This window comes from Epinephelus lanceolatus, chromosome 1 (genome assembly GCF_041903045.1).
Source record: "Epinephelus lanceolatus isolate andai-2023 chromosome 1, ASM4190304v1, whole genome shotgun sequence".
Taxonomy (NCBI): domain Eukaryota; kingdom Metazoa; phylum Chordata; class Actinopteri; order Perciformes; family Serranidae; genus Epinephelus; species Epinephelus lanceolatus.
This window is the reverse complement of record NC_135734.1, coordinates 29,169,583-29,197,017: the sequence shown is the minus strand read 5'-3', so window position 1 is coordinate 29,197,017 and position 27,435 is coordinate 29,169,583. Positions and strand designations below refer to the sequence as shown.

General features: G+C 41.0%; 1 protein-coding gene across 1 annotated transcript in view; it reads left to right on the top strand.

Annotated features, from left to right (window-relative positions):
• The window catches only part of grm2b (glutamate receptor, metabotropic 2b), a 43,615-nt gene that overhangs the window by 12,075 nt on the left and 4,105 nt on the right, over window positions 1–27,435 (top strand). The window contains exons 3-5 of the mRNA XM_033627742.2: window positions 21,005–21,842; window positions 22,362–23,425; window positions 27,216–27,408. Coding sequence (XP_033483633.1) covers window positions 21,005–21,842; window positions 22,362–23,425; window positions 27,216–27,408 — 2,095 coding nt within the window. The remainder of the gene's footprint in view (window positions 1–21,004; window positions 21,843–22,361; window positions 23,426–27,215; window positions 27,409–27,435) is intronic.

Genomic DNA, 27,435 nt, shown 5'->3' with positions numbered 1-27,435 from the left:
TATCAAACTAACAGAACTAACAAACACAACAGATAAAGGCTAGAGCAGAACATTTTATATATATATATATATATATATGTATATATATATATATATATATATATTATATATATATATTTGAGCTGCTGAAAGCTGCAGGAGTGAAAAGTTAAAGGTGCTGTATGTAAGAATGTGGCCAAAACGGTTACTGCACTCAAATTCAAAATACTGCTGTGAGTCGTGTCCGCCCCCCCTCCCCTACAGATTTGGCAGTCTACAGCGGCACGCTGGAGACTGATTTGTTTGCCCACGGGTGGCTGCCGTGGCAGGGCCGCGTCGCCGCATCCTTGATCTTCGGTTTTCCAGCGGACCGTTCAAGCAAGTCCGGCTTCTCTGCTGCTAACACTGCTGCCGGGATACAGCTGAGGAGACTGCTAATGCTATGTACTGGGACACTGCTAATGCTGCTTGCCGTGCTGCTGTAGCTCAGTCGTAACTTTAACTGATTTAACTCTACTGACTACATGACTGGCGGTGGGTGGCGCAACAGGCCAAAACACAAATTCAAAACATAAACATGATTTGCGGACCGTAAAATTTTTTTTAAATGCGAATATTCTGGCCGTACTATTGTTGTTGGTGAGATCTGTATGTTATATGAACATTATTCCTTAGTCTCTGTGACATATTAGGATGATTTTACGACTATTTGCTTTAGATTTCTTACATATAGCTCCTTTAATGAAAGCTTTGTAAAAAAAAAAAAAGTTGTGATTATCAAAAAACAGCGTGCAGAACTAGAGGCTGTATGGGGCTTTATGGAGGGGTCTGGCACACACAGGGCATTTGTCCTCAGTATGTGACATGCAGCAGGCACTCATCTCTCGCTGTGCTTGTGTGATTGAAGAAACGTGCGCACTGACAGACTAACACTTGGTTGTTAACTATATATTAAGTATCTCACAACACGAGACGCTACAATGAGTTTAACGGAGCTTCATGTTACTGCTGCATTCTGCCTCACTAAGACTGAGAAACCTGATGCCGATGCATCTTGGCTCATTTGCATACTAAACAGTGATTGGGTGTTTACTGGGGGGAGGGTCTCTGCCGACTGCAGACAGTAGATCACACACAGCCGGCGCACAGCACGGAGTGGAGTGGAGACAGATGAGAAAACTTTTATGTTTTGTGCCTTTTTCGGCGGATTTGATTTGAGGGGGCAAGACATTTGTTTAAGGGGGCATTGCCCCCTCTTGCCCCTGTGTAGAACCGGCCTCGATTTGCAATGTGCTCTGACATTTTAGTTTCTCTGTATTTACCTGTCACTGATTTACTGTAAACTCTGAAAACATTCACATCTATTTCATGTCATATAACTAGCTTTTCATTTTAAAAGAATAATTTGGGGAAATCCTCATTTGCCAAAGAGAGTTAGATGAAAAGATACCACACTCAGGTCTGTCTGTTAAATATGAAGCTACAGCCAAGACATGGTTTGGTTAGCTTAGCTTAGCTTAGCACTGCGACCAGAAAACTGAGAAACAGCTAGCCTGGCTTTGTCCTAAAGTTAAAAAAGGCTAATCACTAATTCACATTTTTTTTGTTCAATCCATACAATCACCGAAGGATAAAACAACTAACTGAGTGTTATGGACTAATGTTAGCTAATCTAAATATCTCCTTGGTATAGCTAGCCTGTAGATATTAAAGGACTTCACCCACCAAATGACCAATTGTATATAAATTACTCGCCCCATGTTACATTGCATTCATCAAGAAAATTTTGTTTTTCTTGCATGCCTTTGGTTAACAAAAAAACTGAGAAAATTCTTGATGAATTGAAGTCGTGGGTGGCCCTGTTTAACAACAGCAAAACTATATCAAAACATTAATTTACAAACTCTCGCACAACTCATGCAGTATAACCCAAGTCTCATTTATCCAGTCAAATGTTCAGTACTTCCCAAACAGACAAACCTTTCTGACGGGACACTAAAAGTGAAACTTGTCTATGTTCTCTTCAAATCAGACTCCATTGGCAAAAACTGTAATTTTACCTCACTGAACACAGGCGCTGCTGATCTACCACTGCCTTGATTGGTTTTTTGTTTGTGTTATTTTGTGACTTTGGTGAATTCGAATTAACCCTTTAAAACACCAAAGTCACAAAATAACACAAACAAACTAACTGACTGAGGCAGTAGTAGACCAGCAGCTCCTGTGTTCAGTGAGGTAAAATTAATGTTTTTGTCAATGGAGTCTTTGGCTTTGGAGAGTGCATAGGTAAGTTTCACTTTCAACTTACTTCCCTGCCAGAATGGGCTGTCTGTTTGGGAGGTATGGAGCATAAAGAGATAATCCCCCGCGGGTTGTATGAGAGTTTGTAAATGCATGATTTGTTACATAGTAGTTTTGCTGTTGTTAAATGTGGTCCTCTATGACTTCAGTTCACCAAGAATTTCTTTCTCAGTTCTTTGTGTCTAAGTTGACTGTGGAGACATGCAAGAAAAACCAAATGTTCCTTCACAAATGTAATGTAACACTGTGTGAGGAATTGATGTACAAATGGTCATTTGGGGGTGAGGTATTCCTTTAACAGACAGGTGTAAGAGTTGTAGGCCTATTTATCTTCTCAATAACTCCCTGAAAAAAAAGCAGATAAGAGTTAAATACTCCTTAGAACAACCTGCAAAAGAGCTATATTAAGATGATGAGACATATTCAGTGTCTTGGTTGCAAAATGCTGAAATGCTTCTTTAGTCATACTATGTCTTAGCCAGTAGCTCCCAGTTAAAGTTTATGAGCCTGCAGAGCAAGTTGAGCACAAACAGAGTGAATCTTGTAACTTTATTTGTTCTGAGTGAACCTTTTAAACAGAGTTACTGCCTCTGAAGATTCATTTTGCTTCCAGTTTATTGCCAATACAAAGACTCTAACAGTAGTGGTGACGTAGATTACTAGACAAAGAGAAGATTGTCACTACACAACCTTTGAACCCTTTGAGGCGTTGGTTTGGCACATTTTCGTTAGGCTAAAATGTATGTAGAGACGTCATTACCAAATTTCCTTTTGGAGTATGACAATTGGATTTGTTTATCATATCGGCGCACAGTATGGGGAGCTCTGATTGTTTGACTAAGCTGAATGCTGCAGCCTCTTTGACTGTGACACCCTTGTGAAGGAAACAACGTCACAATACGATCCAACCTTAGAGAAGTTTGCCAGGAGTCTGCAGTGATGAGTGCCCCATGTCAAGGCTGAGTGGAGAGTACATTCAAAGATAAACAGACAGATGTGACAAAGGGTGTCCATGTTACCATGTTGGAATAATTTAAAGCCTCCAATAAACATGGGTCTTCTTCATTATATAGATCTCTTGACAAAAGAACAGCATGTTTGTAAGAAGCATGAAAAGGACTGTGTGTGTGTCTCCCTGTGAACGAGTCTTCAGCGACCACACATCTACAAAAAGAAACTCACTGCTTTGTTGTGAGTGTTTTTGTATGAATTTGAATACATACCTCTACTGTCACGATGCTCAACAGCTTCTTTGTTGGCGCATTCAATTCCTGGGCTCTACAATGAATCGAGCCGTGAGAGCGCCGAGAAGCCCTTGGTGGGATTTTTTTGAGAGGTCAATGATTTACACAGTCCCTATTTATCCCCAGAGAAGCACTTTGTGGGGATGAAGAGCGTTACAAAACTGTGCCAGGGATGGTCGCAGGGAACTTTGAGAGGAGTTGATTTTCCCATCTGTGGGGTGCATCTCCATTGGCTGGCAGCAACGTGTCCACCTGCGTGTGGAGAGGAGGCCGACTGCGACTTGGGCCAAGGACGAGATGTGGGAAAGATGGAGGGAGACGAGCCAGTTTCTCCTCAGCCTCAAAAGGATCTTTCATAATTAGCACTGCAATATTTTGGAGGCTTTTATCATCGTCTTGCTTATCTTGATGCATGTTGTTGTCCTTATAGCCTTCTCACTGTTTAATTTTTAAAAACCTAGGTCTTTATTGCCATCTGGAACGTTAGTTATATAGAATCGGCTATGATGGAAGATGACTCAGTCCTTACAGCCTACACGTTTTACTGTTTAATTTAACCTAGCCACAAAAAAACAAGAAAAAGGAACCATTAAACCATTATGAACTACTCCAAAGTTTTTCTCTGCAAAAGATATCTATCTTCAAATTCACAAGTCACTACACTTTCACACTCACACAGTAAAAAAAAAGCTGAAATGTGCTTTGAGGCACAATCACAACTTTTTCCTCAACATGGACTTTATGCAAATAACTTTTAGCACAAATCCACAGTGAAACTGTTTCACACATTCTTAAACAGCTTAACATACATGAACAGGAAGAAGAAAAATCAAGTATATTTGTGGTAATTATCAGTGGTGCATGAAGTACCTGAAAGCCACTCTATGGTAAAAGCACAGATATCTTACTGGAAAATGGTTTCAGTAGAAATTAAAGTCACCTATCAGAATATGACTGAGTAAAAGTGTCTGACATTTACTGTACTTGAATATAAAAAGTAATTTGATAATATTAAATATACTTAAGGGTCTGATGTGTAGGATTGAGGAGGATATGTAGGCAGACATTTAATATATTATAATAAGCATGTTTTCTGTAGTGTATAATCCCCTGAAAATAAGAATTGTGCATTTGTTACCTCAGAACAAGCTCTTTATATATCTACACAGGCAGTAGGTCATGATCTACAGGGATCACCATGTTGCTCCGCCATGTTTCTACAGTAGCCCACAATGGACAAACTAAACACTGGCTCTGGATAGGGCCATTCGCATTTTTATATCGACCACTGTTAGAAGCCCCTTCGTCATGAAAGCGTCAGAAATACGCGGCTCAAATACACATATTTTGTAATGTGAAACTGGTTTAAATCACCTAGTATCTGTGTTTTGGAGAGGAGAAGACCTCTGCAGATAATTTGGCTCCTAGTAAAAACCTCCTGAACATCTTGATCTTAAGTTATCAGAGAAAAAAGGTGAGCACACATTAACAGGTGCTGAGCTAGCGGCCCATCATTGACATGCTAAATGGTGTTAGAGAAACACTGCTTTGTATTGTGGAGCCACTGTATTCAGTGGTTTTACCGGTTTAAATCGCCTTGTTTCAGAGATTTTTACAGATAATTTGGCTCCCAGTAAAAACTTGCTGAACAAAGAAAACTGAAGGAAATCTAACCAGGAGAAGTTTCAGCTGGTTGCAATCTGCAATCCTCACCACTAGATGCCACTAAATCCCCCTAAATCTTACACCCTGGACCTTTAAGTACTGAAAGTAGAAGTACAAGTAAATGCTGTTAATATAAAAGTAAGCGGTCAGAATTTTGAATATCATGGAGTTTATTTCTTTTTTTTTTTACATGTACACCACTTTAAAAACGGAGCCTGAATTATACTTAGAATAGAATAGAAGTCTTTATTGTCATTGTGGCAGAGCAAACAACAAAATTGGAGATGCAACTCCGCTTGGTGCATAGACAGCAAATTAAAACACAAGACAACACAAGACAACACAACAGATAACACTTATCCTTTAAGTTGTCTTCTTTACAACTTAAAGGATTGCCAGGGCCGAAGAACTGCAGTGAAGCACATACCACACTCTTACCTGTAACAAATCTTCATCTCCTTGAATCCCTAATTGCCCTCACTGCTGTGGGAAGCCATTTTCTACCTCAATCATGAAGTCAGTCTCATCGTCGAGTGGAATTCCCAGCACAGTTTCACTCCAAAGTCGTCAAATTCTGATGCTTTGGCAGTGACTTCTGGCATCAGACACAGACACGCGACAGACACGGTTGCCGCTATTGTGCAATGGTTCCAGGCGGCATCAGAGGTTATGCAGTGGGACAACAATGTAAGTTAAGGGAGTGAAATGCCGAGTAAGATGGGCAGGAGAGGTGGTGGAAGGGTCCAACTACTCAACCACATGCGTGTGTTGACCAAATGTAACCATGTGTGTTTGTAATTGACAGAAAAAAAAGGTCAGTTTTCTGGTGTTGTATTGACGAAGTGTGATTATTTTGAAAGAGACTGTATGCAGTATCTTGCACGTATGTCAGCATGGAAAGTCCATGACCAAATATCAATATGTGACGAGGCTGGAGGGAGAATGCTTTGGAATTCTATGTAATTACTAGCATGTAACATCCAATCTGACATGCAGCCTGGGCTTGACTGGAAATCGAAACTTAACCGTGGCTTCGAGAGCACCTGCCCTTATGTAATTAACCTACGGTCTGACCCGCAAGCAAGGACCACTTAGGATTTTATTTTGTATAAGAGGTAACAAAGATGCTTGAGGGAAATGTATCAGAGTAAAAGTTTACGTTTTATTTATGAAATGTTGTGGAGTTAAAGTGAAAGCTGACAAAAACATAAGCCCTCAAGAGAAGTACAGATACTACCAAAAAATATTATTACTTTGTTACATCACACCGCTGGTAATAATCACTAAACAACTATGAAATCCTTGCGGGATGGTTCAACAACATGTAATATGGCACTACTGTATGAGCTGTTCTCCCTTCAGATGGTAGTTATTGAAAAAAAATGTAATATCGTAAAATGTACACTCCGAAAACACCCACTAAATCCTTTAAGACCATTGGACAAACTGTGGAAACCACCGCTGACGCTGCAGGGAAGCTCCTCAGCAATTTGGGGTTCCAAGAGTTCATATCTGTCCTGCCATATATTGATGTTTAATATTTTTGGTTTGCTGTGGTTTATTAAGTCTGTTTATGTGTCGTGCAGAGGAACCAGAGAGGGCTCTATCTTTATTGTGTTTCCATCTTCACAGAGTGCGACGGGCGAGGAAAAAAAATCCTGCTTTGGTGGTAACTTCAAAAGGGGCTTGTTTATCATGTGATATTATAGCTGAATCCCCCTCCCATCACTCCCCTCCTCTTCCTCCTCCTCCTCCTCCTCCTCCTCTGCTAGGGACTGTTGTTTTTGAACTGGAAATTTCGGAGAACAACACAGCCCAGCTCCCTAATTAGCACATCAGAATGTCATTCAAAGTGAAGGGAAACATTGTAATGACTGGATGGTTGGTTAGAGTCAGGACCCACGCGGTCAATGAAATTGCTAACCTATCGATTTCCAGATGCACTTCCCTTCATCTTGTCTGTCTCAGAGCTGTTGTGTTTTTTTTTCACACGGTATCACAGGAATAAATTATTAGTCTTTGCTCAGAACCTGTGGCTGTTATTTAGAACAGTGTGTGACGGGAGGAGCACTGCACTCCAGTCTCAATAACAGTGAAAAATTACTGGACTTATCAAGTTTATTTCATAAGTGCTAGAGGCCAGAAGTGATATTTCAAAGCTTCAAGCTGAGCAGATGATAAAGAGCAACATTTTCTTCAGATGTATCCGTGTACTTGAGAGCGGTTCGTAAGGTCGCTCTTGTGGTGAGCATTGTTTTGCTGGTGGGAGGAAATAATGGACGTAACTTTAATGTGAAGAAATGCCTTCTCCTGAAATAGCAAGCAGATCAACACACATTTCTTTCACCTGCTGCTGCATTCCCAGCTATACCAGCTTGTCTGTTATTCGACCCACAGACGTGTATTTATGAGGTCTGATCTTATGTAAGAAACATATCTGTTTATATGTGCTTCCGCAGTTTTGAAAAATCTTATCATTTCTTTAGGCCTTGGTTGTATGTGGGCTTGTGCGTTTGTGTCTCTGTGTTTGTGTGTGTGGGTGTCTGCAAATGTAGCACATGAGTTTACTTGTAAAGAAATGTGCTATCCCTTGCCTTCACAAAAGAAAACCTCACATGAGATCACACAGAACTCTGAAATCAGGCCAAAAGTCAATTAAAAAAGAACTACTTTTTATTGTTGCCCATTTCTTTAACTCAAAATGTGTTTCCTCACCCATTGTGTCAACCCTGTCTCTGAGAATTTTTTTTCTCATTTTCACAAGATAATTTTCACATTCTAACAAGATGTCTCTCATTTTATTATGACTTTATTTTTCATGTGATTACTAGATACCAAATACCAAAACGTTATCTGTATCTTATATATATAACCACAAAACGCTCTTGTTATTTCACAAAACCAATTTATCCCATCAAAGCAAACTTCTCTCGTTATAGCAAGATGATTTGTATACAAAAAGAAACTTTTGTATGGTGTTAAAACATGAAGACTGATAGATATAACATGAAAAACTCATTTTTTTGGCACACACATTATGTTGAGTTTCAGAAGTAAACTTAGTTTGTCTTGCTTGTCTGAATGAGGAATCCAAAAATGGAGATAAATTGAGTCATAGGGGATCACATTTCACAAAAGCAAAACTCTACAAAACTCATACAGTATAATCAAAGTCTCATTTATCCAATCCTATGATCAGCACTTCCCAAACAGACAGACTTTTATGGCAGGGAACTAAACTAAATGTGAGACTTATCTAAACACTCTTCAAAGCCGGATCCCATTGTAAAGAACAGGAATTTTACCTCGCTGAACACTGGAGCTGCTGGTCTACTGCTGCCCTGATTGGCAGTTTGTTTGTGTCACTGTGTAACTTTGTTGCTTTAATGGGTTAGTTCGGATTCACCAAAGTCACACAATATCACAAACAAACTGACCGATCAAAACAGTGGTAGACCAGCGGCTCCCGTGTTCAGTGAGGTACAATTACTTTTGGTTAATGGAGTCTGGTTTGAAGAGAGCATAGGTAAGTTTCCCTTTTCCCTGTTGGAAAAGGCTGCCTGTTTCGGAATTGCTGAGCGCACAACTGGATAAATGAGACTGCTATTATAATTAATATACCAATGTTAATTTTGTGGATAAAACATTCCTTGGACAATATTACCACATTTTGCTAATAGAAAATGTGATGTACTCTGCGTTACATTTCCTTCAAGATGTATTTGCTGTTGCAAATAAATCAACCCGGTCTCACTCTGAAGTTGTCGGAATCCAGCACTTGGGCAGTGACTTGTGGCGTCAGGCACTGATGGAAAAAGCTGTCCTTTAACGTCAGCATGGTATGTGGCTGGTTGCTGTTATAGTATAGCGATGCTTGGCAGAGATCAGAGGGAAATGCGACGGCACAAGAATGACAGTTAAGGCGATGAAAGTCCAAGTAGGGCGGGTGGGAGTGGTGGTGGATGGGTCCAACAAACACAGACTTTCACCCAGGAGAGCAGTGTTTGTGTCCCGTAAGATTCTAAAGCCAAACCCTGTTCTTTTTTTCCTAATCCTAACCATGTGCTTTAGTTGTTAAACGTTAAATTTCCTGTGAAAACAGAAGTGTGTTTTGAATGAAGACAATGCAAGTAGCAGGCAGAACTGGACACAGCATCCCAGAATGTCAACAACCAACGCACCAAAGGTACTTTCACATTGTATCTGGACGTGACCAAACGTTGATATGTGACGAGGTCGGGGTGAGCATGTGTTGCATAAACATTAGTTAGGTTTGGGAACCACACAGTGCTTTCTTTTCAAGAGTTGGATAAGCAGGGTGCAGTGACTTCTTGAGGTCAAGGCTCCACATAAAATAAAATTATCACTGTTGCTAAAGGGTGAACTGAAGTTAGCACGTTCAAAAGCACGAACACAGTGTAGAATCCAGGAGCAGCATTCATCCTCTCTGTCTCTTTCTCGTGTGCTGTGTGAGGGCAGTGGATGGAGTTAGTTGAGGACAAAGCATTTATATAAAACTAATGGGGGAACATTTGTCTTCCAATATGATAACACCTATTTACATCCTGTTTAATACGTAGGCTGGCAGGATACAACAAAGCTGCTTCGAATCAAAAATAATCCACATCAGCTGTACGACAGATGGGCAGCTGATCCAGCAGATATATGATCAAATGGCACAAGCTATTGAATGCTCTTCACTGCCATTGCTTTGGTTTTTCCTTTGCTGGCAGTGGGATGAACTGAGGATGAACTTGGAGATATTAGTTGGCAAAAACAAATGCTAACAAGTGAATGCATTAGAGGTGTGCAGCACCGGTTAGCTGTTCATCCTGTTTCCAATTTGGAGGAATCAGCCTCGGATGGAGAGAGACACTGCAATCATAGTGGAGAGCTTCATGCTCGCTGCTTGGGTTTGCCTCAAATTGTCTCAGAGAGAACAAACTAGATCCAAGTGGATGCGCAGAAAAAAGCATCTTTAGCATAAGATGTGTTTGTTTGATGTTGCATGTTTAATTAAGTCACACTGCTGTTCTGCGGTGTGCTGGTATATTCCTTATATTTTATGCCGCTTCAGCCATCAGTCATATTCAAATGTGTGTAATCAGCATGCTGTTGTGGAACCATAAGATATCGATTCAAAGACGTTTTGTGTTTTATCTCGGGTGTATTTTGGCATCCATAAGAGTTGCTTTATCAGCATTTTTATGATTTCCCTCTTTGCTGCATTTTTGTGTGATTTCCCTTCTACAGGAACAATTTCTCATCTTCAGAAATTGAAATAGATTATTCCCAAATTGGACCTAGCACAAGCTTGGCACGAATAATTTGGGCTGTTGTTTGTACAACATCTGTGTTTCTTTTTTGTAATGAGATGGCATTTTGAAAAGACTGCACGGAGAAGAAACATGATGTTTAGGTAACAGAGAGATTATTAAACTAGTTCTACTCTGTATTAACATTTACTTGAATAAATTTGTATTCAGCAACTATATTAATTACTACCGTCAATGAAAACATAACCTCATCACAGCCATAGGCAGGTTATTACTCAATGGGCTCCTGGGTGCGGATGTGTTAAAGGCCTCCAACCCTATTTTGGTCCCCCCTCTGTTGGGGTACCTAGCACACAGATCTGGTACTAAAAGGTGGAGCTGTGAACACTGCAGTCTGTTGATTGGTCAATAGCGGACGGTCACTCTGCTCAGGGCTGAGTTGTAGCTGGTTTTGAGGCTCATGTAACCACTGTTCATACCGTGGAGAGTTTTACATGTAACTGTAAAATGAAAGGATGTTTTGCTGCGTCTTGCTTGCCTCTTGGGGCGGCAGTAGCTCAGTCCACAGGGACTTGGGTTAGGAACTGGAGGGTCGCCTGTTCAAGTCCCCCTCCGGACCAAAATATGGAGCGTGGACTGGTAGCTGGAGAGGTGCCAGTTCACCCCCTGGGCACTGCCAAGGTGCCCCTGAGCAAGGCACGAACCCCCCAATCACTCGGAGCGCCTGTCATGGGCAGCCCACTCTGACATCTCTTCACTTAGTGCATGTATAGGTCCAGTTTGTGCAGGTGTGTTCAGACCTGTGTGTAATTGACAGAGTGAAAAATTGAATTTCCCCTCGGGGATTAATAAAGTATATAAAATTAAATTAAAAATTAAAATTGCAGCAGCTGTAGTCAGAGAAAAAATAACTTAATTCACTGGGCCGACTGCTGGTGACTTTTAAGGTGTAACGTTAACTTGTAATGTTACTCAATGCATGAGCTGACGACGTGAATCCATCAGCACACCTTAAATTTCACTGTGACAACTGTGACCATTACTTTAGTTTTTATTTGACATACACTTTTAGTAGTGAGTGGATCTTCAGGTGTTTATATACATTTATTTTGACCAGGTTTTGTGACCTGCATATATTCTAATCCTCACTTGGTGAATAAAACAGCGTTGCAGAGTATCGTACCTGTGGGCTACGGCAACACTAAACCCCCAAGCTTGCCTTAAAAGGACTAAATGCACAAACCCGCTTTTTTTTAAATATCCCATGGAGAGAGACTCTCACTGCAGCCTGTTTTATTTTGTTCTGAAAATGTCGGCATGCAACCTCGTTCTGTGGACAATAAACAAGGTGCAGACTTCTATCTGTATTGCCGGTAATGAGGAAATACAGTGAGTGCTGGACGAAGCAGTGAGTGACAACAACCCCGCCCACATTTAAGGGCACCATTTGCGGTAAAAACTCTAGCGTACCTAGGTCTGGGTACCATGTCTGAAGGGTTATTTTTGGTTCCAAAGGAGTGGTTCCCAACTGGTCCAGCCACAGGGTCCAGATTTCTCCTTACTCATTAGTTCAAGGTCCACACAGTTTAATATTTTCAGTATCATACTTGCGTTTGGCCATGTCATCGAGCTAATTTGCTGTCTCTGTCAAGTAGCTGTCCGTTAGTCAGAAATTCTACAGCAGGAAACAGCACTTCAAAATTAAAGCTCTATACTGGAAATTCACTGTACTTAGAAATGAAGTACATTTTTTTTTTTTTTTTACAAACTTCACATGTTTGCGAATCCCTTGTGGTCAGTTCGGCTAGGACCCGTGACCCACTTTTGGACCACGGCCCACCAGTTGGGAATCACTGGCAGAGAGTATTCAGCCCATCTAAAGTCCTATACATAAACTACAGGGATAGAAACACTCACTTAAAATGGACCATGTTAGTTTCTTTCTTGTGGCATCTCTAAAGTGAAGGTTTTAGCTTTTCCTTGGGTTTTTCTTTTTTTTTTTAGGACATTTTTTACTCTGTTACTGACATGATGACTAAACCCTTTGATAAGAAATGCAAAGTTAATAACAGCGACATCATGCCTAGGCTCTGGCTTAGTGGCCCTCTGAGCTGTTGGATCCTTGGACCTGGGCTTGATCAGGAAAACATTCATGCTGATGGCTTTGGTCAGTGCAGGGTGCTTGCATGTCATTACACTTGCACAGTGTGAAAAATCACCCCAATGAGTCACAAAGGACATTTATTTGTATATTCAAGGTTTTGCTATTAATTGCAACATCGACATTACACTAAAAATGCATCATACCAAACTTAGTCGTGATGTGCATCATATCCATAATGCATAACATGTATTTCAGGACCTTCGGTAAGTGGCAGGACTGATGCGCTGTACGTCCTGAAGTTTCACTCTGCATGCCATCTACTGTATCCACTGTAGGGCTCAGCTTGACAGGGACCTCGGGGACATGCAGATGGACTTTTCATGTTGAAAAAAATCATGACAGACACATGAGTAAGAGACATGGCACATGTTCCAGCTGTCTCATGTCTTTCCGCAATGCCTCGAATCCCATAATACTGCTCCTTGTACACATCATATGAAGCATTAACTACAGACTCAGCTGTATGGATTCATAAGTCAGAACATCTCAGGAGCTTTAAAACCTTATTTGCAATCTTTTTCCTATCGATTATATTATGATAATTGAGCAGATATTGACACAAACGCGTATTTATTAGTTTGTCCTAATGCAAGACACCACTCTGACTACACACTCTCATTCCCAGCTTACTCTTTTCCTCTGTACCTGAAATATCAGCACTCACTGCAGTCTGCCTTATACATGTTTAACTTTAATAACTTGGTATTTCTTATTTAGATATTGCAGTGAAGATTCGCAGGAAAGAGGCACAACACGGTGTGAGGTGACTATAGATCGAGCTCTGGCTGTAAACACTGCAGCTGTAAACATTAAGCACTCATGTTATATATTGTTCAGGGGCTGTTTGTCATGTAATACATTTATTGGAAGGCTGTGTCACAGAGGGAACATAGGGGAGAATAAAACCAGTGCCAAAGGTGAGGGAGAACGCTAAGAGACTCATAAATGGGATCCTCATAAATGTTTTCTTGTTGGTACATATAAATCCATTTCTTTATTTAGAGATACACCATACATGCTTTAAGACATAAAGATACTCCGCTTTGAATAATTATTTGTGCCTGATTTGTTTTCTCCACATGAAACCTCACCTGTATAGCTTAAATTCTTAGACTACATCTACTCCTTCTCCCTCTTTGGAAAATCCTGAATCTATGAATAATTGTCTTCATTTAAAAAATGTATCTGCTGGCCACACACACACTCACTTGAAAGTCTAGTCTCAGTGTATGTTCACCAATTGCACACTAATTGGTGCCTAAGAAAGTTGTGATGTCACAAACCCTGCTTGTACATTTCACATCTGAAACTAAAAATTTAAAGAAACAGTTCACCTTCAAATGCTAAATACATATTTTTCTCTTTACCTGTAGTCATATGTATTAGTCTAGATTGTTTTGGTGTGAGTTGCCAAGTGTTGGAGATATCATCCATAGAGATGTCTGCCTTCTCTTGAATATAATGGAACTTGATGGCACTCAGCTTGTGGTGCTCAATTTCAAAAAAAAGAAATCATGTACAAACTCAAAAGCAAACAAAATCATGACCTGGTTACTCAAGATAATCCAAAGACATTTTTGTGAGCAGTCAGATGTAGGAACTAGGAACTGTTTTCTTTCTACCGAACTACACCCACCAAACGTATCACTGCACAGAAGGAAGCGTGCATCTACTCTAGAACAAGAGGCTCATGACAGCGTGAGATGTAAACATTAATAGCGTCCTCCATGGCTGAGCTGTCACGTTAGCTAGCTCAGTGTTGCTAGGTGAGCTAGCAATAGATGCATGCTTCGTTCTGCATGGTTATATGGTTGGCAGGTGTAGTTCAGTACAAAGAAAATAGTTCCTATATGAAACTGCTCACAACAAGGTCTGTGGATTATCTTGAGTAACTGCATCATGATTCCTGGAAAGACACATTACTGTTAAGTTTTTTCTTCTTTTTTTTTACAAATACACTTTGGCATTTTGAGCACCACAAGCCAAGTGCCATCTTGCTCCATCATACTCAAGAGAAGGCAGACATCTCCACAACCAATATATCCAACACTTTGCAACTCGCACCAAAACAATCTAGACTGATAAACAGCACTTCAGGTAAGAGGAAAAATATATATATTTTGGATTTTTTGGGGTGAAGTATCAGTTCAGCAGGTGAATATAAAAACAGCCTTCAGCATCACACTCAGCATATACATCATTCTGTGCAGGATCTCAGGCAAGGCAAGTTTATTTATGTAGCACCCTTCAACAACAAAAGCAATTCAAAGTGCATTACCTAAGACATAAGAGGCATTAGGACAAGACATTAGAGAGATGCAAGAAAATGTAAAAAGACATGTGAATAGCATTTAAAATAATAAGAAGACTGAAGATAAAAAATAAGATATGATTAAATGGGAGAAGAAAATGTACAGAACAGCTACAGCACAGTGTGAGATATAAATAAATAGTACGATATGTGATTTAATAAAGTTGACTTGAATCACATTTAGAAAAACAGCAATTTTATATCCGTCTACTATAATATTCGAACAAACTGGCTTCACACGCAGATCCTCTCATGGACATTTATGTTTGAAATATGAAGAATGTGACACAATCTGCAATAGTGATGCATTTATTTACACTTTGGTTAAAACCTATATAATTAAATTTTAGATTTTTATTAACTACCTGCCAAACAAGCCACTAAAATTAATGTAAATCAGCAAAACCCCCACTCTTGACACATAATGGTATTTGTGCAGTAGCATTAATCTCTGTTTAAATATTATGCAATCAGTGCACTGTGTATAAAATCTATATTATACAACACTGCAAAGTTTGGGTTTAACGAATACTAAAGGGAAGGAGGCATTCATAACACTACAGAAAACAATCACAGTTTCACTAATGAACCTGCTGAATAATAGAACCAAAACAAGACCTTAAGCTCACAATGTACCACCATAATCATAGTGATATATTAGATATAACCTGTAATGCTAATGAGGTCGTTAACCTAATTAATGCAACAGTTTGGAAATACTGCATTTCTTTGCATAGTTGTATTTACTTGTCCTCGCAGGACAAATGTGCATAATTCAGATGATTGCTACATCTTAAAAGAGTAATGCATAAAAAAAGATTATTTTATGTAGTTAATATGAAAATATATGCAAGAGAGCGCCCAAAAGTCCAATCAGACCTTCTTCTGCAGGGAAGCTGTGGTGTATATATGCTTCTGTCATGTATTGTTTTTCAGATTCTGTGGTCCAAGATACAGTGTGCCACATTTGGGGGACCTCTTTTGGATTTTGAACCAGTGGACCGTGAAGAGCACCTAATTGGTGCCTCAAATTACTGCAGTTGTGATCCAAACAAGCCAAAGTTGGCTGTGTCTTTTCTGGGGATGGACTCAGGTTAGAGTAAAGTTTAGAGTCATGTGTATTGATTTTGATTAAAGTTAGTGTAAGTCTTGAATAAATTAGTGTTAGTCAAAGTCGAAATTCTTTGCAAACTGCGCCATCTACTACAGTTAATTGAATAAATAAATACAAGTTTGGAGTTTGTGGCGTCTCTCGCACTGAGAGCAGATTTACAGTATGATACCTCAGAGCCGGTGCTGTGGTTGTGTTTTCATCTGACTTGAGTGAGAGGGAAATACCGCATGAGGATGAACAGACGGTTACTGTCACACACTCCAGTAACGTCCTGAAAGGTGCGCTGTCAAGCCTCTCCAAGAATCTATTGATGAAGGCCAACCGCCTGTCTGAAAATCCTGCAAGAGGAAACTACCTTATTACTATGCAAGTGTGACTGACTGACTCAGTGTGGCTGCTCGTATGTTACTCTGCATACAAAATACTCCATACAGTATATCCCAGGCAACATAAATGAATCAGTAAATGCACAGCTCTAATCAGTTTCCTCCATACATGAACAACAGAAATCACGTCTCCCAGTGGGTAATTTGATGAGACCTCTGCCCTATATTCTGCTACAAACAGTGGAGAGGACTACTGCCTGGCGCTGTGCGCTTGTCTAAATACATCATATTTACTCCATTCATCCCCTCAAGAACTTGTAGTGTGCCTGTGTTTCCTGCTGGCGCTTGTCTTTGGGGTGTTTTAGATTAAAGAGGTTAAGCACACGACCGCTTGCAGATCAGAGTTAATGTCAGTGATTTCCGAGGCAAAACAGAGTGCGTTTGCCGTGCATATTCAGTGCCAAGTAGTCTCCTCTGTTTGTCTTAGTCCAGTATTGTATGCCCACAAATGCTTCACTTTATATTAAGGCTGGTCTTAGCAGTGAAAAGGTGAATGTGTCAGCAGGAGAGAATTGTGCGATCACAGCAAAAAATTTGTAAAAGAAGTGAACGTAGCAACTGTGATGTCACACATTGATTTGTGCACTACTATTATCATGCCTTGAGTTCAGAATTTGGGCTGTCGCTATGTTGGTTTTGTGGAGCCAGAAAGTGACTGTATTTGGACAAGTGGGTGGAGCTGGGGAGGAGCCAAGGGTGGATACAGTATGCCTGAGAAGCCACAGACTATGCATGTTTACCAACACCAGCATCCTGACTGCACACCATGAAAGAGTCAAAGTTCTAAAATGAAAACACGGACAACACCAAAAAACAAGTTCATGGCTTTTCAAATCGACATGGTGCCATGGATATGTATTGCTACACCTCTATCCTGACTGACAGGTTGCCATGTTAGCAATCTCAGAGCCCAACGGCTATTGGTCTGATGATGATAAGCCTCTGTGGGCAACAGTCCATATTTTGGCTGTTCCTGTGAACCTAGGGGCTACCGGGCCAAGACTTTCTCTTTTGCCCCGGTTATTTTTGCCTAATTTAAGAAAAAAGCTGATAAAAAGCTTGCTGTCAGACGATAGCCAATGGGTTCTAAAATTGCATTTCATCCAATGCGTTACGACTCCCCTCCGCGTACACTACCTGTGGCTCATACACGATTGGTCAGTAACACTGGGAATACAAATGGAAACCAGAATGTTTTCAATTCCAAAATCTTGTACTGGTGCCTACAGATTCTACATACATATGTAAAAATCTGTTTATGGAGATTACTGTAAATGGCCTTTACAAAGAATGTATGGTTTAAGACACTTCCAAATTGGTTTCACTTTTCAGATGCAGAGGCTACGTTTACTTTATACTTTATACTGACTATGGATCAGAGAGAGCAATGTCAGAAAATGTGGCAAGCTATATGAATAGGGGTTCTTTGAGCTAAATGATAAAATGCTCACGATGATAATGCTAACATGCTGGTGTTTTGCGGGTATACTGTTGTATTCACCATCTTATTTTAACCATTAAAAACAAGTTGAATAAAAATATTGTGATAATAGATGCTAAGAAATTTAATTTTTATTAGGTAATTATTTTATCATCTGTTCTTGACAGTGAAATTTTTGTGTAATTCAGCAACACTTTTTGTATTTTTCTTGTTGGATTATACTTTGTAATTCTTATAATTACAAAAACAAACTAGTAATTGTAAGCTAAATGTTGAACATGTCTAAGATAAACATTTTCAAGTTTAGTGTGTTTGTTATTTAGCAAATAAAGCTGAGACTAACTGGAATCATTAGTTTGATCATTAAATGAGATATTAGACGAATAAAGAAAAACTGACCTGATTATGGTGCCAGATGTAAAGTCAGCAAATCGCCAAAGTTTTTACAATTCAGAAACAAGAATGTACTCAATAGTTTTTGGATATTTCAGTCTGGACCAAAGTAAAAGACCAACCAGCCAATAGAGCGACATTACCACCAGTAGAGCAATCTCTACAAACGGATATCTGCATATGTGTGCAGAATCTGTCGGCAACGGGACACAACTTTGGCATTGGAAGCATTCTGGTTTCTATTTATAGTCCCAGTAATAATGAGTGGCAGGTAAACAGTGTGTGTGGAGAGGCAGAACACGTTAGTCAAACTGCAATCTCAGAACCCATCGCCTAAAGTCTGACAATAATTTAGTTTTATATTAGCTTTTTTTAGTTTTTTATTTAAATCATTCCCATTCAGATAACTGTTTATTGATGACCGGAGCATGGACGAGCACGAATGACTGCTCACTACACTGGATCTCCCGAAATATTGGCCCTTGCCCCCAAAAGCGTTATGGTTGTCAGACTGATAGTTGATGGGTACCAAGATTGCTTCTAGAGCCATGCCGCTAACATAACTAAAGAAAGATTGTTGAGTAACTTGTTCAGGGCATACACAACATGCAGAAAATTGATCAAAGTGCACATAAAGTATAAAACACTTGGAATATTTAATATCACAGAAAGGACTGGTTGCTCTGTTTAAGTTTGTGTGGGTAAGATTGAGGAAGCTATAACAGAGAACATTAGTTTTAATGGGACTTAGTGTGAGTGAGGAAGGTTCCAATTACATCCATGGGGATGCCATTGTTTGGGAAGCCTCCAGGCATACAATGATGCCTGAGGGAGGAGGTCGTCATATTGAAGCTCATGGGTATTCACTAATCACCACTGTTTCTCATGAGGAATCCTGCAAAATGACAAGTTTCAGCAGCTCTCTGTTATAGTTAGCTCTGTAATGCTGTGTGGGAAAATAATTGCCGTGATTTTATGCTATCACTTCAGCAGGCTTGTGTCCAACATCGTTGAGTTTTCAGTCAAAATTATCATCCACCCCTTGAAACCTTTAACTCAGCACCACAAACTATCATCTCCACAAGGAAATCAATACACATGTCTGGGTTAGGTAGGCATCATAACTGCTGGCAGAATCTGTCACGAGACTTTAATGACTTGACAGAATGGCTTTAGCTCGGAAAAACAGCAGAAACACGCTGATAAAATTCTTATCTCTCTGCCATTGTTGCTGATGTTGTTATCTGGCGCTCTGTGCAAAGGGATTTGTGGCACTAGCTGTTGGTGATGTGGATCCCTGACAGAGTAAACAGTTTGAGATAGAGGAACATTGAATTGTTGCTGTTTCCACTGCCAGGCTCTGCCACAGCGCTGAGGCACATCAGGCAGCAGCTCTGCCCTTTCATGGCTCCACTTCACCTGCAGACCAGATGGATATCTACAAGCTGAAAAGCAAAAAGGCTTAAAGCGACTTGAGAGATTTGAAATGCAGCATTGCAGCATTTTGTTGTAGAACTTTCATCAAAACTAAAGTACTTTTTGAAATTATAAGGGGAAATGTAACTGTACCGCACTCAAAATTATCAGCTATCATATGTGCCATCTAAGCCTTGTGGCTTAGAAGGCACGAATGTTGTAACGGTGAGCGCCTTTTATGATCGGCAGCTGCACAAGCATCTTCAACTGTATCACTCTAGATCTGTTAAAGTGCCCGTAATCAGTATTTTTAGAATAACAATGTATTAAATGACTTGTGTAATGTGACAAGGTTGCTCATACTGAAAAATCCACAGATAAGTATCACCCAATTCTGCAGTTCCCTTCAACTCTAAGAAGCTTTATAATGTATTTCAGCTCAGTGTTCTCCAGGACATTCTGTCGAGCAGTCTAATGCCTGCCATGCACCAGAAGACTTTGAAAAGATTTTTGAAAGAATAAAGTGTGACACCCTCTCACATCTAAAGAAAATGTGTCATGAGTTACAAAGTTTTTAGTCACAGACTATGAGGTTTTGCAAAGACTGGGGATGTACAACTAGATTCCCTTTGAGATGATTTCCCATCCTGCTCCTGGTTTAAATGTACAAGACGAAAAACTGTTGAACAAAAGAGAAACAGAAGCAGCTTTTGGCCACAGCTGCCCTTGTGTGTGCAGTGCTTTGTTCTGGAGAACTGGTCAAGAAGAAAAAGAGGATCACCCTGACTGAGAGAACTGTGGCAGTAAGGTCTGTCTGACCGACAAAAGTTCTTGCGCCTCCCTAGAATCCCCTCTATGTTTACTGTCTACCTGGTTTGCTGCTTCCTGTTTGGTACTGAAGATAGCGTACCTATTTGTTGTTGACAATGTTCCCATCATTGAACCAAGATGAAAAACTGACGATAACATGTTTGATTTTATCAGCACGTAAAGACAAGACAAAGACTGACATAAGACAGCTTGCACTGAGTTTTATGACCACTTTACATCAAACAATCAAGATCACAGGAGTTCGCCATTACCCTAGAAGAATGCTCATGATTTTATTCTGACATTGAAAATTTGTCTGTGACAGTGAATTGCTTGAGAAGTCATCATAAGCAAGAAAGTCCTTCATTTGATTCTGGCAGGAAATCCTCATTATGCATGTTAAGCTTCTGCCATGGCTTGTCTTGCTCCATACTGTGACACTACATCCAGTACAAGTGACCTAATGAATAACCCTAATCAAATATCTTCCTTCTCCTCCTCCAGGTGGCCAACCTCCTGCGATTGTTCCAGATCCCTCAGATCAGCTATGCCTCCACCAGTTCAAAGCTCAGCGATAAGACCCGCTATGACTACTTTGCCCGCACTGTACCCCCTGACTTCTACCAGGCCAAGGCCATAGCCGAGATCCTGCGTTACTTCAACTGGACCTACGTGTCGACAGTAGCGTCAGAGGGCGACTACGGTGAGACTGGCATTGATGCCTTCCAGCAGGAGGCACGCACTCGCCAAATCTGCATCGCCACCTCAGCCAAGGTGAGCCGCTCCATGAACCGCCAGGGCTATGATAATGTGATCCGTGCTCTGCAGCAGAAGTCCAACGCCAAAGTGGTCATTCTGTTCACCCGCAGCGAAGACGCCCGTGAACTGCTGGTGTCCGCTGCTCGCATGAACGTCACCTTCACCTGGGTGGCCAGCGATGGATGGGGAGCGCAGGAGAGTGTGGTGAGGGGCAGCGAGACAGCAGCAGATGGGGCTTTCACCATCGAGCTGGCCTCTTACCCAATCAGAGAGTTTGAAGACTACTTCACCAAGCTAAACCCGTACACCAACACAAGGAACCCGTGGTTCAAGGAGTTCTGGGAGCACCGGTTCAGCTGTAGCCTTCAGGAACATGGCTGTAGTGAACACAGCCTGCGAGATGGAACTTTTGAGCAGGAGTCCAAGATCATGTTTGTGGTGAATGCAGTCTATGCCATGGCCTACGCTCTGCACAACATGAGGCAAGCTGTATGCTCCAACACATCCAAGGTTTGTGATGCTATGAAACCAGGTAACGGCAAAAGGTTCTACAAGGAGTTCATCCTGAAGACCAAGTTTGATGGTAAGCACAGCTATGACAGCAAACATTTCAATCTAACAGGAATGCTTGTGTTGTATGTGCTTATTCCAAGTGAGTTTTTTAATAGCTAAGAATGTGATTAATATAATTATAAACGTTTTAATTTAAGGCAAACGACAGTTGCAAATAAGCACAGCACTGGATTAAGACTTCAAATGATTTCCTCTGCAGCACTGAAAAGAGCTTTGTAATTATTCAATTAGCAAAAATTATTCATGAATTAGCACAGATGAATCAGTGGGACGGGAACCTATCTGGAACGCACTATTCTGAGAATATTGGATATTGGTAGGATGAATGAATACTCACATTTGGCTACAATGGCAGGAATGAGTGTGTTAATTATTTACAGCCATTTAGTTTTTGAATACCACAACAGTAATTTTTATACTGTTTATAAGCACAATTGTACAGTATCTTTAGTGTTAACTATAAACCTTACAAAAATCAATGTTATCCTCTTGTTATTCTCTTATATCCTTGTATTTTGCTTCCTACCAGCTCCGTTCAGACCCGCAGACGCAGAAAACACAGTGCGCTTTGACTCTTTTGGCGACAGCATCAGCCGCTACAACATCTTCCATTACCACAAAGAAGAAGGGAAATTCGTCTACAGGAAGGTTGGCTACTGGGACCAGATCCTGACCCTGAATACCACCCTGGTGCCCTGGCGTGACCTCGTACCGCCCACATCCCAGTGCAGCGACCCCTGCAGGAAGAACGAGGTGAAGAGCATGCAGCCTGGAGACGTGTGCTGCTGGATCTGTATCCCCTGTCAGCCCTACCAGTACCTACAGGATGAGTTTACCTGTGCTGACTGCAGCTTCGGTCGGTGGCCCCTGGCTAACTTAACTGGCTGCTACGATCTGCCTGAAGAATACATCCGATGGGAGGATGCCTGGGCCATCGGGCCTGTCACCATCTCCTGCCTTGGCATACTGTGTACTCTGTCGGTAGTGGGCCTGTTCTTCAAGCACAATGAGACGCCTGTGGTTAAAGCAAGTGGACGTGAACTCTCCTACATCCTCTTGTTGGGAGTGCTGATGTGCTACCTCATGACCTTCATCTACATCGCCAAACCTTCCACGGTTGTTTGCACCCTACGTCGACTCGGCCTGGGCACCTCGTTCGCAGTGTGTTACTCAGCTCTTCTAACCAAGACCAACCGTATCGCTCGCATCTTCAGCGGGGTGAAGGATGGAGCCCAGCGGCCGCGCTTCATCAGCCCTGCCTCCCAGGTAGCGATCTGCGGCGCTCTTATCTCCTGTCAGCTGCTTGTGGCTGTCATCTGGCTGCTAGTGGAGGTGCCAGGGGTTCGGAAGGAAGTGAGCCCGGAGAGGAGAGACGTGGTCACCCTCAAGTGCAGCAGCAGGGACTCCAGCATGCTCATGTCACTCACCTACAACTGCATCCTCATCGTCCTCTGCACCGTCTACGCCTTCAAGACGCGAAAGTGCCCTGAAAACTTCAATGAGGCCAAGTTCATTGGGTTCACCATGTACACTACCTGCATCATCTGGCTCGCTTTCCAGCCCATCTTCTATGTCACTGCCAGTGACTACAGGGTAACTATGTGTGATTTATTTTTATTTTAAAATATTATATATATTATATATTTTATTTTAAATATTATATTTCTAGAAACTTCTCCAGCCCACTGTTTTGGAATAATGTAAACAATATCTATAAATGACTATCCCTAGTGTGTTTATCATTCCTAAAGAAAAAGATGTCACTTTCACATTCCATTTGATCACCGTCACCCAGACTCATGAAAGAGCGAGCTTTTCATTTCATGTGGGCTGAAGGATCTTTCAAGACAAGAACAAAGACTCTACAGACACATCAGGCTGGAATATACAGATAGAAATAATTAATGACAGTCAAACTGATTCATTGACTTGCGGCGTTACTAAATGCTTAATGACACATTTCAAGCACAAACGATGATTTCTGGAGATTTATTGCAGTTTACGTTGGTAGATGCAAAGACTGAATCACAGCTGGCCCTATATAATGATCTCGCCAAATAGTATTATGACCTGTATTAAAAATAACTGCAAGCAGGGACATGGAGTGCTCATTTAGTGGTGCAGTCTCTCTAATAGTTGCAAGGAAAATGGCATATCTGCTGCAGAGATGTCACAAGGGGATAAAGTTTTGCGGCCTTTAGCCTTTACACAAATGCTAAAGGCCGCGTTTACCCTGCATCACAAAAATGACATTGAGTGAATATGCATAGCTATTACTGGACTCGTTTGAAACGCTGCAGCGGGCAAAAAATTAGAATACACATTTTAAAGTAGTTAATGTATAGCTGCAAGGACAAATTAATGTATTTATACGTGCAGTGTAAAGTAAGAGAAATAACACTAAACAACGGGCATAAAGCTGACAGATCATGTAAGTTATGAACGCCGGTGCCGTGGGCAGACTCAAGGCTACTGCCACAGCAGTTGGTCGGGGTGTGCAACAAGGCCTTTGTTGTGCAAACAGATGGGGGGAGGTCTAGATCACACAAGCTTTGTATCATCATGATGTACCTCAGGCTTTTCATGTCCGTAGTCATCAGCCTTTTGGGAACCCGAGCCATGAACTGAAAACCTTTACCTTTCCTGATCCCCAGTGATATTCATGAGACCGGCCGAACATTGTAGAATATGCGCCGTAGTTGGTACTGGAGAGGCAGCTCACAGAGTAATTGAAAGAATGAGAGGTTTGGCACTGCAACAGAGACCTTGATGATTTGGTTCTGTGTGACACCAATAATAATGGCTGTGGGTTCAGTTGCCACATTTCAAATTAGGGTTGGATAGCACAAAAATATTCTAATGAGAGACTACAGCCTTGTTGCCCAGTGAATCATGATGAACTCAAGGTTCCACAGATGGATACAGATATTCTCTTATGTTCGGAAACGTGGAAATTATTTAAAGTCTCCTTCACCTGCACATTTTATTCTTCTTATTTGATCAAAAAAGAGAACATTATCACTGTGGAAATAATCAGTGCATGACATATGTGCATTATATACGGGTTAATTATTCATTTATCCATATATTCTTTATTTTCAAATAGATTCTCAAAGGAGAAATTGCAGTAAACTAAAACAGTGAGTCATAAAAGACAAGGGCAATGTGGAAATAATTAATAATATACAGTTAAATCCAAATTAAAATGCAAATATCTGCTGAAAAACTATGAAGATGTCAATTTAACAAAAACATAGAGTAAATAATAAAAGATTTATAAAGGCACTGAGCATTAAATAAAGTAAAAAAGTGTAACCCTCATTCTCCTTGCTGTCGGTTTTAAAGTAAGAACACAGAAGGGCTTGCACAGCGCTGCAGTATGTCCTGTATAATAATTATTTGTATAAAGAACTGTTAAATAGAAAAAGCTTTATGGCCGCAAGAGATAAGGAGCTGCAGACAAAAGACAAGTGATATTTCCCGCAGTCTTGGCTGTGTTTTTAACAATTATTTCTGTAGTCTAGAGTTTAAATTTACGGGGACTTTGCATATTTCTACAGTGTTGTTGTTGCATGGAATGTTTAGGAGGGATTTCACTTCATGCTGTGGTTCTGCAAATAGAAGTTCCTGGACTGCAGGGGTAACCAGTGGGGTGGGGAGAGATGCTGCTCTGGAAGATGACCCCAGCAGTCAGCTCACATTAGCAGCTGAAATATGACTAACAAGGCCCTGACTTTCCAGGACAGCCAGCTGTGCTTATTCCACATTCTTCTTCTTGCCTTCATATTCATGCACATACAGATACACGATTAGAATTGCTAACATTCATAATTGAAAACTTCACACACTCATGCATAATTGAAGATGGAAATGTGGTCAGTAATACTAGAATAATAACTGTGTGAGACGAGATTTCTGTTTTTGTTTGTGGTGTGACTGCAGGATGCGGCATTTAATAGCGGCTAAATACAGTTTAAGCACATGATCTGACGTATAATCATCTGCGTTCATTACAGAACATAGAAGCCACTCTCTTTTCATTCACGTTAAAACAAGACACCAATCAAAGTTGCAGCTAAAACACACTCTATAACATTTAAAGGTCCAGTGTGTAGGATGTAGGGGGATATATTGGCAGAACAGGAACATAATAAGTATGTTTTCTCAGTGTTTAATCATTTGAAAATAAGAACCCACTGTTTACATCCACACAGGGAGCAGGTCCCTGCCCACGCAGTCTGCTATGTTGCACTGCTATGTTTCTACAGTAGCCCAGAATGGACAAAACACTGGCTCTAGATAGGGCCATTTGCATTTTCGCTTCGGGCAACATAGTAAGCAGTCCCACTGTGATGAGCAGTGTTGGAAAAACACAGATTTTTAAAGTAAACTGCTTTATTCAGTGTTTTTACCGCTTTAAATCACCAGGTCTGTTTGTTTTGCAAAGAAAGCGACCTCTGTGGATAATTGCGCCCCTGGTTCAAAACCTCCTCAACATCTGGATCTTTAGTTATCAGAGAAAAAAGGTGAGCTCACATTAGCAAGTGCTGCTAGCAAGCTGTCTGCAATGAGCCGAACAGCTTCGGAGGAACACTGATATGTAATGTGAACTGATTTATTCAGTGTTCTTTATTGGCTTTAATCATGTGGTACATTTGTTCTGGCGATAAGGAGACCTCTGCGGATAATTCTGCTCACCCTAACAAATCTCCTGAACAATAAACACTGAAGGAACATGGGACGCTTGGCACATGGGAGAAGTTTCAGCTGGTTGCAATTTGCAGTCCTCACTGCTAGATGCTGCTAAATCCCAAGAACTGTTCCTTTATTCAGGAGCGACCAACAAGATATTTATTTAATTGGAATGCTGGATAATTATTTATGAACTGAGTGATTAGGATGTGGAAAGATGGAGGACATGAACGTAATTTCTTACTCTCATATTAAGCCAGGTGAGGTGTGAAAAGGAGGAGGAGAGGTGTTTTGTGTGCTGAGAGTTAATGATATTATACAGAGTGTGTAAGGTGTACAGTGTACTGTATATTTAACAAGGAGGTCATGGTTGGTTTGGGAGTGCTTGGTTAAATGATTTGGGGATAACCACAAAAGAGACAGGAGGGAATTTCACTGATTGGAATAAAGATTCGGAAGTCACCAGAGCAGGAAATGAATAAAACTGTGAGCGAACTGATTGGATCAAAGGCTGTAGTGAAGTAACAGGTGTGTGTGTGTGTGTGTGTGTGTGTGTGTCTGTCTGTCTGTCTGAAGAGAACCAGGTCCAGGTGGCCTTTGAACAAACTTCATTAATCCTTTTGAAGACAAAAGGAGGAAATCCAAGTGCAGACTGATATATTCACCCCACCCACTATCTGTCCCCTCCCAGGTGCAGACCACCACCATGTGCATCTCCGTCAGTCTGAGCGGTTCGGTGGTTCTCGGCTGCCTCTTCGCCCCCAAAGTTCACATCATCCTGTTTCAGCCCCAGAAAAACGTGGCCACACTGAGAGTCACCACCAACCGCTTCAGCGCCACGGTGTCTGCTTCTGCCTCTGCTCCCAGCTCCAGCTACTCGAAAGGTACAATACCCACCATATCTGGTCCTG